The following is a 15,968-nucleotide window of genomic DNA, read 5'->3' as shown; positions in this document are numbered from 1 at the left end:
AAGGATGTGGGATGGGATAGATTCCCAGGATGGAGGCGGGATGGGATTCCTAGGATGGGACTCTCAGGATGGATTTGGGATCGGATTCCTAGGATGGGTGCAGGTTGAGATTCCCAGGATGGGATTCCTGGGATGGATATGGGAGGGGATTCCTGGGATGGGATTCCAGGATGGATTCAGAGTGGCATTCCCAGGATGGATGAAGGATGGGATTGCCAGGATGGATTCAGGGTGGCATTCCCAGGATGAGATTCCCAGGATGGATTCTGAATAGGATTCCTAGGATGGGTTCTAGATGGGATTCCCAGGATGGGATTCCCAGGATGGATTCAGGGTGCCGTTCCCAGGATGGATTTTGGATGGCATTCCCAGGTTGGATGCAGGATGGGATTCCCAGGATGGGATTCCTGGGATGGATTCAGGGTGGCATTCCCAGGATGGATTCTGGATAGGATTCCTAGGATGGGTTCTGGATGGGATTCCCAGGATGGGATTCCCAGGATGGATTCAGGGTGCTGTTCCCAGGATGGATTTTGGATGGGATTCCCGGGATGGACATGGGATGGCATTCCCAGGCTGGATGCAGGATGGGATTCCCAGGATGGGATTCCCAGATAGATACGGGATTGATCCTCTCGTCCCTTTCCTCCCTATCCGGAGCTGTCCCACTTTTGGGGAGCCCCAGGAGGGGCTGTGGGAGCCACACTGGAGCTGGGTTGATTATTCCACTTTTGGAGTTGAATAATCATTAATTAATTAATAATTAATAACCATTCTTTGAAGAATTGACGATAGGACAGAAACGTTGCAAATTCACGGCCTGGATTCTGCCCAGAGGGCCCCGGTTTGGGGGGTGTTGATCCCCCAGATTGTGCCTGGAGTGGGATGGGGTCAGCCCAGGGATGGGATGGGGTGGAGATGCTGGGAGGTGACACCAATGCCACGGGGGTGACACGACGCCTGGCACATCTTCCCCAGGTTGAGGGACTTCCCCCATCCTGCTTTTGAGGGCATCTCCTCATGGTTTGAGGCCATCTCCCTATGGTTTCAGGGCATCTCTCTGGGTTTTGAGGGCATCTCCCTATGGTTTGAGGGCATCTCTCTGGGTTTTGAGGGCATCTCCCGGGGTTTGAGGGCATCTCTGCAGTTTTGAGGGTGTCTCCCCGGGTTTTGAGGCCATCTCCTCATGGTTTGAGGGCATCTCTTCAGGGTTTGAGGCCATCTCCCCGTGTTTGAGGCCATCTCCCCGTGTTTGAGGCCATCTCCCCGTGTTTGAGGGCATCTCCTCAGGGTTTGAGGGCCTCTCCCTGGGTTTGAGGGCACCTCTGTGGTTTTGAGGATCTCCCCACGTTTGAGGGCTTTTCCCTGCCCCAGTTTTGAGGACATCTCTTCAGCTTTGAAGCTTCCTCCCCATCCCAGGTCAATGCTGTTTCTTCATCCTGGGTTTTGAGGGCATCTTCCTGGGTTTTGAGGGCATCTCCTCAGGGTTTGAGAACATCTCCCCAGGGTTTTGAGGGCATCACCCCAGGTTTGAGGGCGTCTCCCAGGTTTTGAGGCCATCTCCCTGGGTCTGAGGGCTTTTCCCTGCCCCAGGTTTTGAAGACATCTCTCCAGCTTTGAAGGTTCCTCCCCATCCCAGGTCAACAGCATTTCTTCATCCCAGATTTGAGGACATCTCCTCAGTTTTGAGAAATTCTCCTCATGCCAGGCTCAGCGATATTTCTCATCTCAGGTTTGAGGGCATCTCCCCAGCTTTGAGAGCATCTCCCAAGCCCAGTTTAAGGCTGTTTTTGAGGGCATCTCCACAGCTTTGAGAGCATCTCCCAATCCAAGCTTAAGGGCATTTTTGAGGACATTTCCCCAGCTTTGAGAGCATCTCCCAAGCCCAGTTTAAGGATGTTTTTGAGGACATTTCCACAGCTTTGAGGGCATCTCCCAATCCAAGCTTAAGGGCATTTTTGAGGACATTTCCCCAGCTTTGAGGGCATCTCCCAAGCCCAGTTTAAGGCTGTTTTTGAGGGCATCTCCCCAGCCTTGAGGGCATCTCCTGGGGTCAAGGCCAATTCCCCCTCCTCAATCCCACCTTCCCACACTCCACCTCCCCAGCTTTACGCCATCCATCCATCCATCCATCCATCCATCCATCCATCCATCCCTCCATCCATCCATCCATCCGTCCCTCCCCACCTCCCTGACCCCAAGTATCCTCTTCCCTGGGCAGGAATGGACCCGGCCACCACCTCCAAGAGCAACCACTGCCTGGACGCGGCCAAGGCCTGCAACCTCAACGACAACTGCAAGCGCCTGCGCTCGGGCTACATCTCCACCTGCAGCCGGGAGCTGTCGGCCACCGAGCCCTGCAACCGCCGCAAGTGCCACAAGGCCCTGCGCCAGTTCTTCGACCGCGTGCCCGGCGAGTTCACCTTCCGCCTGCTCTTCTGCTCCTGCAAGGACCCGGCGTGCGCCGAGCGCCGCCGCCAGACCATCGTGCCCTCCTGCTCCTACGAGGACAAGGAGAAGCCCAACTGCCTGGACCTGCGCGGCGCCTGCCGGGCGGATCACCTGTGCAGGTAAAGGGCGCGCCACGGGGGTCTTGGGGTGTGGGACGGGTGTGGTGTCACCTCCCTGGGGTTGGTGTCACCACCCAGCCATCAGTGTCACCTCCTTGGCGTTGGTGTCATTGCCTGGTCATCAGTGTCACCTCCCTGGGACTGGTGTCACCGCCCAGCCATCAGTGTCACCCCCCTGGCACTGGTGTCAGCCTCCAGTAATCAGTGTCACCCCTTGGCATTGGTGTCACCTCCCTAGCATTGGTGTCACCACCCAGCCACCAGTGTCACCCTCCTGGAATTGGTGTCATAGCCCTGGTCATCAGTGTCACCTTCCTGGCATTGGTGTCACCCTCTTAGCATTGGTGTCACCCTTCTGGCATTGGTGTCATTGCCCTGGTCATCAGTGTCACCCTCCTGGCATCAGTGTCACCCCCTGGCATTGGTGTCACCTCCCTAGCATTGGTGTCACCTTCCCGGTCATCAGTGTCAGCCCCCGGCCATCAGTGTCACTCTCCTGGCATTAGTGTCACTACCCAGCCATCGGTGTCACCCTCCTGGCACTGGTGGCACCTTCCTGGCATTGGTGTCACCCCCTGGCCATCAGTGTCATCCTCCTGGCATTGGTGTCATCTTTCCAGCCATCAGTGTCACCTCCCTGGCATCGGTGTCACCTTTCTAGCACTGGTGTCATCTTTCCAGTCATCAGTGTCACCCTCCTGGCATTGGTGTCACCACCTGGCCATCAGTGTCACCCCCTGCCACTGGTGCCACCTGGGCACTCTGGGGGTTTCTCCTGGCACCCTCCCAGCATCAATGTCACATTGGTGCCACTCCCCACCATCAGTGTCACTGCCCTGGCATTGGCATCATCCTCCCAGCATCAGTGTCACCCCCAATACTGGTGCCACCCCCTGGCATCAGTGCCACCCCCAGTATCAGTGTCACTGCCCTGGCATTGGCGTCATCTCCCGGCATCAGTGTCACCCTCCTGGCATTGGTGTCACCCCCAGTATCAGTGTCACCTCCCGGGCTCTGTTTTCCCCCCTGTCTGGCTCTGGAAGTGGCACTGGGACAATGCCCTGGGGACACCCAGGGGACAGACCCCAGGGATGGAACTGTATCCCCCAAAACCTCCCCCGGCTGCCGAATTCCCGCTGTTTCCCCCTTGGCAGCGCAGAGCTGGGCACCGAGGCTCCTGCTCCTTCTGTCACCCGTTTGTCACCGGGCACGACCCCTCCTGTCCCCCTCGGGAGCCGGGTCCGCTTCCCGATGGCTCCCGCCAGGAGCGGGATCTTCTCCCGTCAAGGTGATGGAGCTTCCCAGCGCTCAGCAGGGAAATAAATGCGAGCTCCGGGCCTTCCCCAGGCTGCGAGCGGAGATGTTTGAAATGTGGGAATGTGGCTTTTTATCAAAAAGTAATCCAAGGAGCTGGTGGCCATGAATAAAAGATACCCGGGAATGGCAGCTCCTCTCCATCAGCGCGCTCCGAGGCGGATGCTGCCGACGGATCCGCGCTCCGAGAGGGATAACGGGGCTGGGAGAGCTGGGGGGGCTGCAGAGCTTTAATTCCTGCATGGAATGGAATCCCCACACCAGGAGGGAAAGGGGGAAAGGGGGAAGGGGCAGCAGCCGCTGGGAGGGTTTGTTTGCTCCAAGGTGGAAATGTGGTTTTTTGGGAGAAGCGTGGGAGAGCCGGGATGGGGGCTCTTGCTCTGGAAAATGCCCAGATCTGGGGTTTATTTGTGTTGGTTTTGCTGTAGAGTTTTGCTGGAACCTCGGGGATTTTTTTCCTTGGGATGGGGCAGGGATGCATTCCTTGGATCTGGGTTTTCAGGAGAAAATCCCATCCCATCCACTCCCCTCCGGCATCTCCAGCTGGGAATGGGACACGAAACCCCTGTGTGCCCTCACCCTGGGGAGCAAGGCAGGGCCATGGGATTTCCCATTTTCCATGAGTTTATCCAGCCAAACTCCTCCCAGTCCTGGAGGACAAGGCAGGGCTGGGCTGTGCCAAGGGACTTCCAATCATCCAGGAATTTATCCATCCAAAACTCCTCCCCATCCTGGAGGACAAGGTGGGGCCATGAGATTTCCAATTTTCCACGAGTTCACCCACCCAAAACTCCTCCTGATCCTGGAGGACAAGGCAGGGCCATGGGATTTCCCATTATCCAGGGATTAATCCGTCCAAAACTCCTCCATGTCCCCTGATCACAGAGGACAAGGAAGGCAGGGCCATGGGGTTTCCCATTTTCCATGAGTTTATCCAGCCAAAACAACTCCTGATCCTGGAGGACAAGGCAGGGCCAGGGGGTTTCCAATTGTCCACGAGTTTATACATCCAAAACTCCTCCTGAGTTTATCTACCCAAAACTCTTCCTGCTCCTGGAGGACAAGGCAGGGCCAGGGGGTTTCCAATTATCCAAGAGTTTATCCATCCAAAACAACTCCTGATCCTGGAGGACAAGGCAGGGCTGTGGGACTTCCAATTGTCCACAAGTTTATCCATCCAAAACTCCCCCATGTCCCCTGATCCCAGAGGATAAGGCAGTTCCATGGGGTTTCCCATTTTCCATGAGTTTATCCAGCCAAAACTGCTCCTGATCCTGGAGAACAAGGCCGGGCCATGGGATTTCCCATTTTCCATGAGTTTCTTGATCCGACATCCCAGCCCGATGCTCATCCCGATCCGACAGGGGTCTGGTGAGTCTCTGGAGCCAGAGCAGATCCCAAGTGCTCCCAGAGCTGGAGGCAACAGGAGATGAGATAATTCTCCTGCCAGAGCAATTAACCTGCCAGGGTAATTAATTGACCCTCCTGGCTGAAAGCCTAATGAGGGAAAACCCTTTCTGGTGGGATAGGATTTTCCAGAGGGATTTTTCCTGCATGGAGGTTGATCCAGGGGCTGCTGCTCCTGTAGGGCAAGAATTCCACACCGAAAAAAGAGCAGAATAATTGGAGGAGAGGGAAAATTAATATTCCAGCATGGAAAACAGCCCTTCCAGAGCTTTTCCTGCCTCTCTTTGCTCTTTCCCAGCTGTGTGGGGCTGCTGGGGTTGGACACCAGCCCTGTCCCCTCGGTCACAGAGGTCACAGGGAAGCCACCAGCTGCTCCATCCTGCCGGGAATGGCTCTGCATGTGGAATGTTCTGGATGCAGGAGGGGTTTAACCCTTCCCTGTTGTCCTTCTGAAGGCACAGAGGGTCCGGGATGTCCCTCCTTGTGTCCCCTCAGGGCCTCAGATCTGGGTGAGGGGACAGGATCTTTGGAGTGCAGGGTCTGGTTTGTCCTGGGCTGAAATCCCAGTTTGTTTCCTCCATACAAATCTATTCCAGTGGCCTTGACCCGGCCTCAAATCCCAAGGGAGCTGCCCCAGGACTCTGTGAACAACTGAGCTGGGATTTGTGCAGCTCCGGGATGCTTTTCCCAGCTTTTCCCAGCTTGGGAAGCTTTCCCCCATCACTCTTTTCCCCCATCACCTTCCCCATCTTTCCCCCCATTTTTCGCCCACCTTTTCCCCACCTTTTCGCCCATCTTTCCCACCTTTTCCCCCATCCCCTTTTCCCCCATCCCCTTTTCCCCCATCCCCTTTTCCCCCATCCCCTTTTCCCCCATCCCCTTTTCCCCCATCACCTTTTCCCCCATCATCTTTCCCCCCCATCTTTCCCCCCCATCTTTCCCCCCCATCTTTCCCCCCCATCTTTCCCCCCATCTTTCCCCCCATTTTTTCCCCCGTCGCCTTTTCCCCTGTCACCTTTTCCCCCGTCACCTTTTTCCCCACCATCTTTCTTTCCCCCCATCTTTTTCCCCCCATCTTTTTCCCATCTTTCCCAGCTCACAGGAGCTGACAAAGTCCCGGAGTTTTTGTGGCTGATTGCAAGGGACAGGTTTTAGCTCCCGGAATACAAAAACCTTTGGCGAAGCACAAACCTCAGCGAAGGGGAAAGGGAAGGCAAGGGGAGAAAAGAGCTGATTTCAGCAGCTGCAGCTCGCTGGATTTTTCATCTTGCATCAGCAAGTCGGGAGCACAAATAATCTGCTCTTACACGCTCCAGTGGTGCCGGTGCCGGAGAAATTCCCAGCCTCCACTGGCTGGAGCTGCTCAGCATCCAAACTGGGGATGTTGGGCCATTTCCAGGATTTTTATCACAGTTTTTGGTGTGTTGAAATCCAAGGGGATGAGGGATGCTCCCTCTTACAGGATATTTGTGTGAAGAGGATTTTGGCTGGGATTGGAGCATCCAAAGTGGGGATGTTGGGTCATTTCCTGGATTTTTTTTATCCCTGTTTTTGTTGTGTTTAAATCCAGGGGGGTCAGGGATGTTCCCCCTCTTGCAATATTTGTGTGAAGAGATTTTGGCCAAGGTTGGGCTGGAGTTCCTCAGCATCCAAAGTGGGGATGTTGGGACATTTCCAGGATTTTTATCCCAGTTTTTGCTGTGTTCAAATCCAAGGGGTCGAGGGATGCTCCCTCTTACAGGATATTTGTGTGAAGAGGATTTTGGCTGGGGTGGGTCATTTAACTGATTTTTTTTTTTGTCCCACTTTTTTGGTGTGTTTAAATCCGAGGGGGTCAGGGATGCTCCCCCTCTCGGGATATTTGTGTGCAAAGGATTTTGGCCAAGGTGGGGATATTGGGACATTTCCTGTCTTTTTTATTCCAGTTTTTGGTGTGTTTGAACCAAGGGGTATCAGGGATGCTCCCTCTTACAGGATATTTGTGTGAAGAGGATTTTGGCTGGGATTGGAGCATCCAAAGTGGGGATGTTGGGTCATTTCCTGGATTTTTTTTATCCCTGTTTTTGTTGTGTTTAAATCCAGGGGGGTGAGGGATGCTCCCTCTCACAGGATATTTGTGTGTCAATGATTTTGATTGGGGTTGCAGCATCCAAAGTGGGGATGTTGCATCATTTCCCTGTTTTTAGTTTTAAGTTTTTGTTGTGTTTAAATCCAGAGGGGTCAGGGATGTTCCCCCTCTTGGGACATTTTGTTCCCCCTCTTGGGACATTTGTGTGAAGAGAATTTGGCCAAGGTTGGGCTGGAGCTCCTCAGCATCCAAACTGGGGATGTTGAGTCATCTCCAGGATTTTTTTATTCCAGTTTTTGGTGTATTTAAATCCAAGGGGGTGAGGGATGCTCTCTCTTATAGGATATTTGTGTGAAGAGGATTTTGGCTGGGGTTGGAGCATCCAAACTGGGGATGTTGGGTCATTTCTCAGATTTTTATCTCTGTTTTTGGTGTGTTTAAACCCAGGGCTATCAGTCATGCTCCCTCTCACAGGATATGTTTGTGAAGAGGATTTTGGCTGGGGTTGAAGCCTCCAAACTGGGCACGTTGAGTCATTTCTCAGATTTTTCTTTTTATTTTACCCCCACTTTTTTTGGTGTATTTAAACCCAAGGTGCACAGGGATGCTCCCCCTCTTGGGACATTTGTGCACCAAGCATTTTGGCCAGGTTTGGGCCGGGGAAGGAGGGCGAGGGGATCCAGGCTGGCTGGGGATTGATGGAGCACCAAACATGGGAAGGGAACGCGGCGGCTCCGGGCGCAGACGGACGCCGCCCGTAATGGATGTTCCCTTGATAAACAGCAGCTCAGCTCCTCATTACTCCCTGTAATGAGAGCCTGTCTGGGAAGAAGAAGGAGCAGGGGAAAAAAATTGCTCTGGGATTTAATGGGAGCTGGGAGAGCTCGGGTGCTGAGGGATGGGACGTGGAGGAGCCTCCAAAGATCGGGAAATGTGTGAAAACCCCCAAATCTGGTGGGTTTTGAAGTGGAGGGGCTGCAGCAAGGGGGTCCCTTACATGAGGAGGAGGAGCAGGGAAAGAAGATGGAACAGGGAAAAATTGCTCCAGGATTTAATGGGAGCTGGGAGAGCTCAGGGGTTTGGAGGGGAGTGGAGGAGCCTCCAAACCTGAGAAATCAGAGAAAATCCCCAAATCTGGTGGATTTGGAAAGCCAAGGGGCAACACTGGGGGGAGGTCCCTCACTTGTGGAGGCAGCTGGGGAAGAAGAGGAGAAGAGAAAAATTTCTCCTGGATTTAACAGAATTCTGGATTTAACAAAATTTCTCCTGGATTTCACAGATTTCTCCAAGCTGGGAGAGCTTGGAGAAATCTGTGAAAATAGGGGAAAATCCCCAAATCTGGTGGATTTCGAAGCAGAGGGGCAGCACCCAGGGGTTCCTCACACGTGAGGAGGTGGTGGGGGAAGAAGGGGAGAAGAAGGAGCAGGGAAAAATTGCTCCAGGATTTAATGGGAGCTGGGAGAGCTCGGGCGCTGAGGGACAGGACGTGGAGGAGCCCCCAAAAATTGGGAAATGTGTGAAAACCCCCAAATCTGGTGGGTTTTGAAGTGGAGGGGCTGCAGCAAGGGGGTCCCTTACATGAGGAGGAGGAGCAGGGAAAGAAGATGGAACAGGGAAAAATTGCTCCAGGATTTAATGGGAGCTGGGAGAGCTCAGGTTTGGAGGGGAGTGGAGGAGCCTCCAAACCTGAGAAATCAGAGAAAATCCCCAAATCTGGTGGATTTTGAAGCAGTGGGGCAGCACCCAGGGGTCCCTCACACGTGAGGTGGTGGTGGGGGAAGAAGAGGAGAAGGAGCAGGGAAAAATTGCTCCAGGATTTAATGGGAGCTGGGAGAGCTCAGGGGTTTGGAGGGGAGTGGAGGAGCCTCCAAACCTGAGAAATGAGTGAAAATCCCCAAATCTGGTGGATTTGGAAAGCCAAGGGGCAACACTGGGGGGAGGTCCCTCACTTGTGGAGGCAGCTGGGGAAGAAGAGGAGAAGAGAAAAATTTCTCCTGGATTTAACAGGAGCTGGGAAAGCTTGGAGAAATCAGTGAAAATCAGTGAAAATCCCCAAATCTGGTGGATTTCGAAGCAGAGGGGCAGCACCCAGGGGTCCATCCCACGTGAGGAGGTGGTGGGGGAAGAAGAGGAGAAGAAGGAGCAGGGAAAAATTGCTCCAGGATTTAATGGGAGCTGGGAGAGCTCGGGTTCCGAGGGACAGGATGTGGAGAAGTCTCCAAAATTGGGAAATGTGTGAAAACCCCCAAATCTGGTGGGTTTTGAAGTGGAGGGGCAGCAGCAAGGGGGTCCCTTACATGAGGAGGTGGCTGGAGAAGAAGAGGAGGAGGAGCAGGGAAAGAAGATGGAAGAGGGAAAAATTGCTCCAGGATTTAATGGGAGCTGGGAGAGCTTGGGTTCCGAGGGACAGGACGTGGAGAATTCTCCAAACCCGATTTTGTGAGCGGGAAATCTGTGAAAATCCCCAAATCTGGTGGGTTTGGAAAGCCAAGGTGCAGCACCAGGGGGTCTCTCACATCAGGAGCAGGCTGGGGAAGAAGAAAAGAAGGAGCAAGGAAGGAAGGAGCAGGGAAAGAAGGAGGAACAGAGGCAAAGATTTCCCCTGGATTTAACAGGAACTGGGAGAGCTTGGAGAAATCTGTGAAAATCCGTGAAAACGCCCAAATCTGGCAGAGGGGCAGCACTGGGGGGGGTTCCCCCGCATGAGGAGGAAGAGGCTGGGGAGGGCTCGGCTCCCTGCGGGCTCGCCGGGGCTCTCACCACGAGAATCAGTCAATTCCCGCTGAATAATTAACTCGAGAGGCTTCCCAAGTATTGACTTAACGTGACAGCGAGTCTGTCTTGAGCCGGGCTTTGCTTGTGTAAACACAATCTCCTGTTGGGCTCAGTTAGCGGCTCAATGGGACAGAACAGGCCCGCAATTAAAATCAAACGGCGCCCGCGCTCCGTCCTCCCCTTCCCCGGGAGCTTCAGGGCTCGGGGATGGAAGAAAATCCACCCAAAAAAGGCCTTTGAGTCACTGATCTCAGCGCCGGATCGAAATTTGGCGGCCCGAAACACGCGTGGAGAACAAAATTGTTAATTAGGAACTGCCGGCTGTGAGGTTCTGCGCTGTTTTGCCTCTTGCTGGGTTTCCTCTGCTTTGGGAGTTTCTCCCCGGGTTTGTTGTGGGTTTGGGGTTTTCCTACCGTGTCCACAGCCCTGAGCAAGGGATTGCAGAGGCTGGGAAAGTCCTCCAGGAGCAGAGTCCAACCTTTGGAACCCCCTTTGTCCCCAGCCCAGAGCTCTGAGGGGCACCTCCTGGTGCTCTGTGGGCACCTCCTGGGCTTTCCTGGGCACCTCCAGGGCTTCCTTGGGCATCTCCAGGGCTTCCTTGGGCATCTCCAAGGGTTCCCTGGGCATCTCCTGCTCATCCTTGGGCACCTCAAGGGGTTCCTTAGGTATCTCAAGGTGTTCCTTGGACACCTCCCGGAGTTCCTTGGGCACCTCCAAGGGGTTCCTTGGGCACCTCCAAGAGGTTCCTTGGACACCTCCGGGGGTTCCTTGGGCACCTCCTGGCATTCCCTGGACACCTCAAGGGGTTCCTTGGCCACCTCCAGCTGTTCTTTGGATACCTCCAGGTCATCCTTGGGTATCTCAAGGGGTTCCTTGGGCACCTCCAGGCCATCCCTGGACACTTCCAGGAGTTCCTTGGGCAACTCAAGGCATTCCTTGGATACCTCCAGGGGTTCCCTGGACATCTCCAGACATTCCCTGGACAACTCCAGGGGTTCCTTGTGCACCTCCAGACATTCGTGGACTTGTCTGGGGGTTCCTTAAGCATCTCCAGGCCATCCTTGAACACCTCCAGGCATTCCCTGGACACCTCCAGGTCATCTCTGGACACCTCCAAGGGTTCCTTGGACACCTCCAAGGGTTCCCTGGACACCTCCAGGCATTCCCTGGACACCTCCAAGGGTTCCTTGGGCACCTCCAGGTGTTCCCTGGACACCTCCAGCCACGGAGACTCCAAACCTCCCACGGGCAGCCCCTTCCCAAGCCTTGACCCCCTTTCCACACGGAAATTCCTCTGGAATTCAGGCCGAGAGCCTCAGAACTGCAACAAAAATTTCCCTTTTTCCCTCCAGCCTCCCGCGGCTCGGCCCAGAACAGGTGACTCCTCTCCCCAGACGACTCCTCCTGGATAAAACAAATCCATCCATTGATCTTTCTTTCCCCTCCCCTGTGAACTCCTCGCTCGATTTGGCAGCGGGTCATCCACAAAAGCCGACTTTTATATTCCAGCTTCCCTCTTTCCTTCAGCCGCTCCCCCTCCCAGGGACTCTTTGAATTTACCTGGGAGCGTTTCGAGGGGAATTTTTTTTTTTTTTTTTTTCATCTCAGCATCTCCCAGCTTCAAAGGAATCCCTCTCCAGCAGGATGGGAATGTTGGGAGGGCGATGCCCAGCGGGATTTTCGTGTCTCGCCGAGTTTTTTCCGTGTTGTCGCAGCTTCCTGAACATCCCCAGCTGGGCAGGAGAGGGGGAGCAGATTTTTTTCCAAGCTCTTTTTTTTTATTTTAAATTCCCTCAGTCCCCATAAATTGCCTGTTAAAAAAAAAAAAAAAAAATCAAATCCACTTCTGGAGGAATCCCGGTGTCTTTCCCATGAAATATTCAGGAGCAGGATGCTGTTGGGTTTGATGTGTGCTGAGTTATCGCTGCGGCTGGGGGGGATGGGAGTATTTAACACTCAATTAAGAGCTTTAAAAAAATCACTAAAAAAACCCCCCAAACCCATCCTAAAACCTCCGTGTTTGGTAAATTTTAATGTCAAAGCCAGTGGGGTTCTGGTGGTGCTGGATTCCTGCAGAAAAACAGGGAATGGGAGAGGAGCTGGAGGCAGGTGGGCTCTGTAGGGATGATTGAAATCCTCTAAATTTGGGATTATGTGCGCTGGGGGCGGGAGGACAGAAATAAAAATCCCCTAAATTTGGGATTTATGCACCTGGGATAAATGCACAGGTACTAAAAATCCCCTAAATTTGGGATTTATGCACCTGGGATGAAAGTACAGGCACAAAATGTCCCCTAAATTTGGGATTGTGTGTGCTGGGGGTGGGAGCACAGAAATAAAAATCCCCTAGATTTGGGATTTATGTACCTGGGATAAATGCACAGGTACCAAAAAAATCCCCTAAATTTGGGATTTATGCACCTGGGATAAAAGTAGAGGTACAAAATGTCCCCTAAATTTGGGATATCTGCACCAGGTGTTTGTGTAGGAACCCACAGAGTCCCTTAAATTTGGGATTCAAGCACTTGGGATAAATGTACAGGTGCACAGAACCCCCAAAATTTGGGATTTATGCACTGGGATTTAAAGGTATGGAATGAAAAAGCCCCTTAAATGCAGGATGTTTAAGGGGATCCGGGGATCCAGGTGCTTGGGAAGTGCCTGGATTTGGGAGCAGGGCCTGCTCAACCCCAGGATCCTGGGGCTGCCTTTCCTGGCATTTTTCCTTCAGGAATCCAAGAGGAGCAGTTTGGAAGCCCCTGCTTGGGAATCCATCCTTGGAGCGGGTTTGGGATGGCAGATCCGAGGGTGTATCCAGAATTAATGTTTAAAATCCCTTTTCTTCCACTCCTTTGGGGTTTTTTTTGGTGGGGGGAGGCAACTCTTAGGAAAATCCTCCTCCATCCCTCATCCAGAGCCAGCCCAGCTCTTCCCAACTTTTCCAAGCCATCCCCACCTGCCTCCTCCAGCTGCCAGCAGCGACTTGGCACCAATCCCTCCTTGTTCCCGCTAAAATGGACTTGGCTCCTTCTCCTTTCCCTTTTTTTTTTCATTCCTTTGGAGCCCTTGAAAGCCAAAACCCGCCAGGCTGGGGCTGAGCTTTTATTCCTGGCAGCGAATCCCATCCGGCGTCTTCCGAAGTCGCCGTGTCCAATGGGAAGAGTGACATCTGGCTTGGATATTCCTGAAGGATTTCCCAGCTGCATCCTCATGGGTTATGAAAGGAATAACATTTGCCTCGGAGGATGCTCCAGGCCGGGAGCGGAGCCCCGGGGAGCAGCGGTGACAAATTTTCCTGGCGCTCCGCGCTGAACTCGCCGCGCTTCCTGCAGGGAATTGACGTCCCTTCGCCTCGGATTTGGGAAGAGAGGGAAATGCTGTCGGAAAGTTTTATTCCTCTCCCGCGGAGAAGCTGGGGGAAGGAGCAGGTTTTTGGATTTCTGCCATTCCCACCCTGGTGCTGAGGTTTGGCTGCAGGGAGGGTGGAGCGTCCCCAAAAAATAAAAATGCTGGAAAAGCTTTCCTGGGCTTTGTGCAAGGAAAATTCCCTTTTTCCCTCCTCTCTTCCAGGAGTTGAGGATCTGCCCCGGGAATGGGAGTGGGATGGAGCCTCTCTGCTCTGTGGGGAGTTTTCCATGGGCTGAGTCACAAGGAAGGAAAATAAACATGGAAACAACGCTCCTGGTGGGGGAGTTTGATATCCAGGAAGAAGGAGGGGGAGAAAGTTTTCTCCTCACCTCACACATCATTGCAGTGCTTCAGAATCCTGGTTTTCCCTGGAATTCCTGCTTCTTCCTGAGCTCTTCCTCCTTCCCCATCCTCCCATCCCCATCGTGGAGCAGCCCCTCAAACCTCCCCAATTCCATCCCTTCCCGAGGATGGTTGGGGGAGTTTTATTTCCAGGAAGAAGGAGAGGGAGAAAGTTTCCTCCTTGCCTCACTCACCACGGCAGAACTGCAGAATCCTGGTTTTCCCTGGAATTCCTGATTCATCCTGAGCTCTTCCTCCTTCCCCATCCTCCCATCCCCACCATGGAGCAGCCCCGCAGACCACCCCAATTCCATCCCTTTCCGAGGACATTCCTCTTGTGTTTTTGCTGTTCTGTTCATTGGGATCTGAGCCGTGGATGAGCACGGCCATTCCCAGGATCCTGTCTCCTCTTGGGAGCGCTTGGATAACCCAGCTGGAGAGCCTGAATTGCCCTGGAATTCCACAGCCACTGTGTGGGGATGTCGGGAACAGGGCACTTTTATTCCGTTCAAAAATTCCCGCTGGCCGCGGGATCACTCTGGGATGGAATTGGCGCTAAAATCCCATTGTTTCCCCACTTTTCCTCCTCTGCAGATCCCGGCTGGCCGATTTCCACACCAACTGCCAGGCCACCTTCCAGTCCCTGACCAACTGTCCTGGGGACAACTTCCAGGCGTGCCTGGGCTCCTACGCAGGGCTCATCGGTGAGTGCCGGGAGTCGGGATCGGGAATGGCTTTTCCCACTGGGATTTCATCTCCATTCCCTCCTCCTCACCAGGCTTTGACATCACCCCCAACTACGTGGACGCCAGCACCACCAGCATCACCATCTCGCCCTGGTGCTCCTGCAAAGGCAGCGGGAATATGGAGGAGGAGTGCGAAAAATTCCTGCGGGATTTCACGGAAAATCCCTGTCTCCGTAAGGCGCTTCCCCGCCCCGCCCCTTTTCCCTTGTCCTGTCATTCCCATCCTTCCTAAATCTCTCCCGCCGCCAGGAAACGCCATCCAAGCTTTTGGGAACGGCACCGACGTGAACCTGGCTCCCAAAATTCCCAATCCCGCCGTGACGGCGCTGCCGAAGGCGGAGAAGAGCCCGGTGCTGCCGGACGACGTCAACGACAGCAACACCGCCTACGACACGAGCGTCATCAGCACCTGCACCTCCCTCCAGGTGTGGCCCAGCCCCTGCCGCAAACTGGGAGCACTGGTGGGGCTGTGGGACACCGGCCGCATCCCGTGGGATTGGGGAAATGTCCTGCTTGGAGTCATCCGGGGATGGATGGGATCCCTTGGAGGGATCCAGGCACTCTTTGGGGTGGGAAATGGGATTCCCCACCCGTCTTACCCCTCAGCTGCCAAGGTGGCTCCCTGAGCCCGACTTCTCCTTGTTTGGGAGCTGGAATTCCAGGGTTTTTTGGGAAATATGGAAAATCTGTGTTGTCCTGCCCAAGCGCTGGGCTTGGGTATCCATGTTCTGTTCCATGGGTGGAAAAGGAGTTGGAGGGAAATGGGATTGGGGAATGGCTGGGAATGTTCCGGGAATGGGAGAAAAATGGGACTGGGGAATGGCTGGAGATGTCTCAGGGATGCAGGGAAATTGGATTGGGGAATGGGATTGGGGATGTTCCAGGAATGGGGAAAAAATGGGATTGGGGAATGGTTGGGAATGTCCCAGGAATGCAGGGAAATGGGATTGGGGAGTGGCTAGGGATGTTCCAGGAATGCAGGGAAATGGGACTGGGGAATGGCTGGGGATGCAGAGAAATGGGGTTGGGGAATGCCTGGGGATGTCCCAGGAATGGGAGTGGGGAATGGGATTGGGGAATGGCTGGGAATTCAGGGAAATGGGATTGGGGAGTGGTTGGGGATGTCCCAGGAATGGGATTGGGGAATGGCTGGGAATGCAGGGAAAGGGGATTGGGGAGTGGTTGGGGATGTCCCAGGACTCCAGGCAGGGTCACAGTGGCAGTGAGGCAGGACCCACGGAAACCCCTGGGCTCCCTGTGGAGATGGGATGAGCCATTCCAAAATCTCCCTGCGCTCCATCACCCGCTCCAAGCTGATTCCCAGAGGGAAGTTCGGGA

General features: G+C 54.0%; 1 protein-coding gene across 1 annotated transcript in view; it reads left to right on the top strand.

Moving 5' to 3' along the window:
- The window catches only part of GFRA2 (GDNF family receptor alpha 2), a 34,294-nt gene that overhangs the window by 17,370 nt on the left and 956 nt on the right, over positions 1–15,968 (top strand). Inside the window, exons 4-7 of the mRNA XM_071454672.1 lie at positions 2,222–2,570; positions 14,479–14,588; positions 14,663–14,803; positions 14,880–15,055. Coding sequence (XP_071310773.1) covers positions 2,222–2,570; positions 14,479–14,588; positions 14,663–14,803; positions 14,880–15,055 — 776 coding nt within the window. The remainder of the gene's footprint in view (positions 1–2,221; positions 2,571–14,478; positions 14,589–14,662; positions 14,804–14,879; positions 15,056–15,968) is intronic.

Source organism: Agelaius tricolor, unplaced genomic scaffold (assembly GCF_023055355.1).
Source record: "Agelaius tricolor isolate 1412-34295 unplaced genomic scaffold, bAgeTri1.0.p SCAF_41, whole genome shotgun sequence".
Lineage (NCBI taxonomy): Eukaryota > Metazoa > Chordata > Aves > Passeriformes > Icteridae > Agelaius > Agelaius tricolor.
Note: the sequence above shows the minus strand (reverse complement) of the source record. Positions and strands in the feature narration are given on the sequence as shown.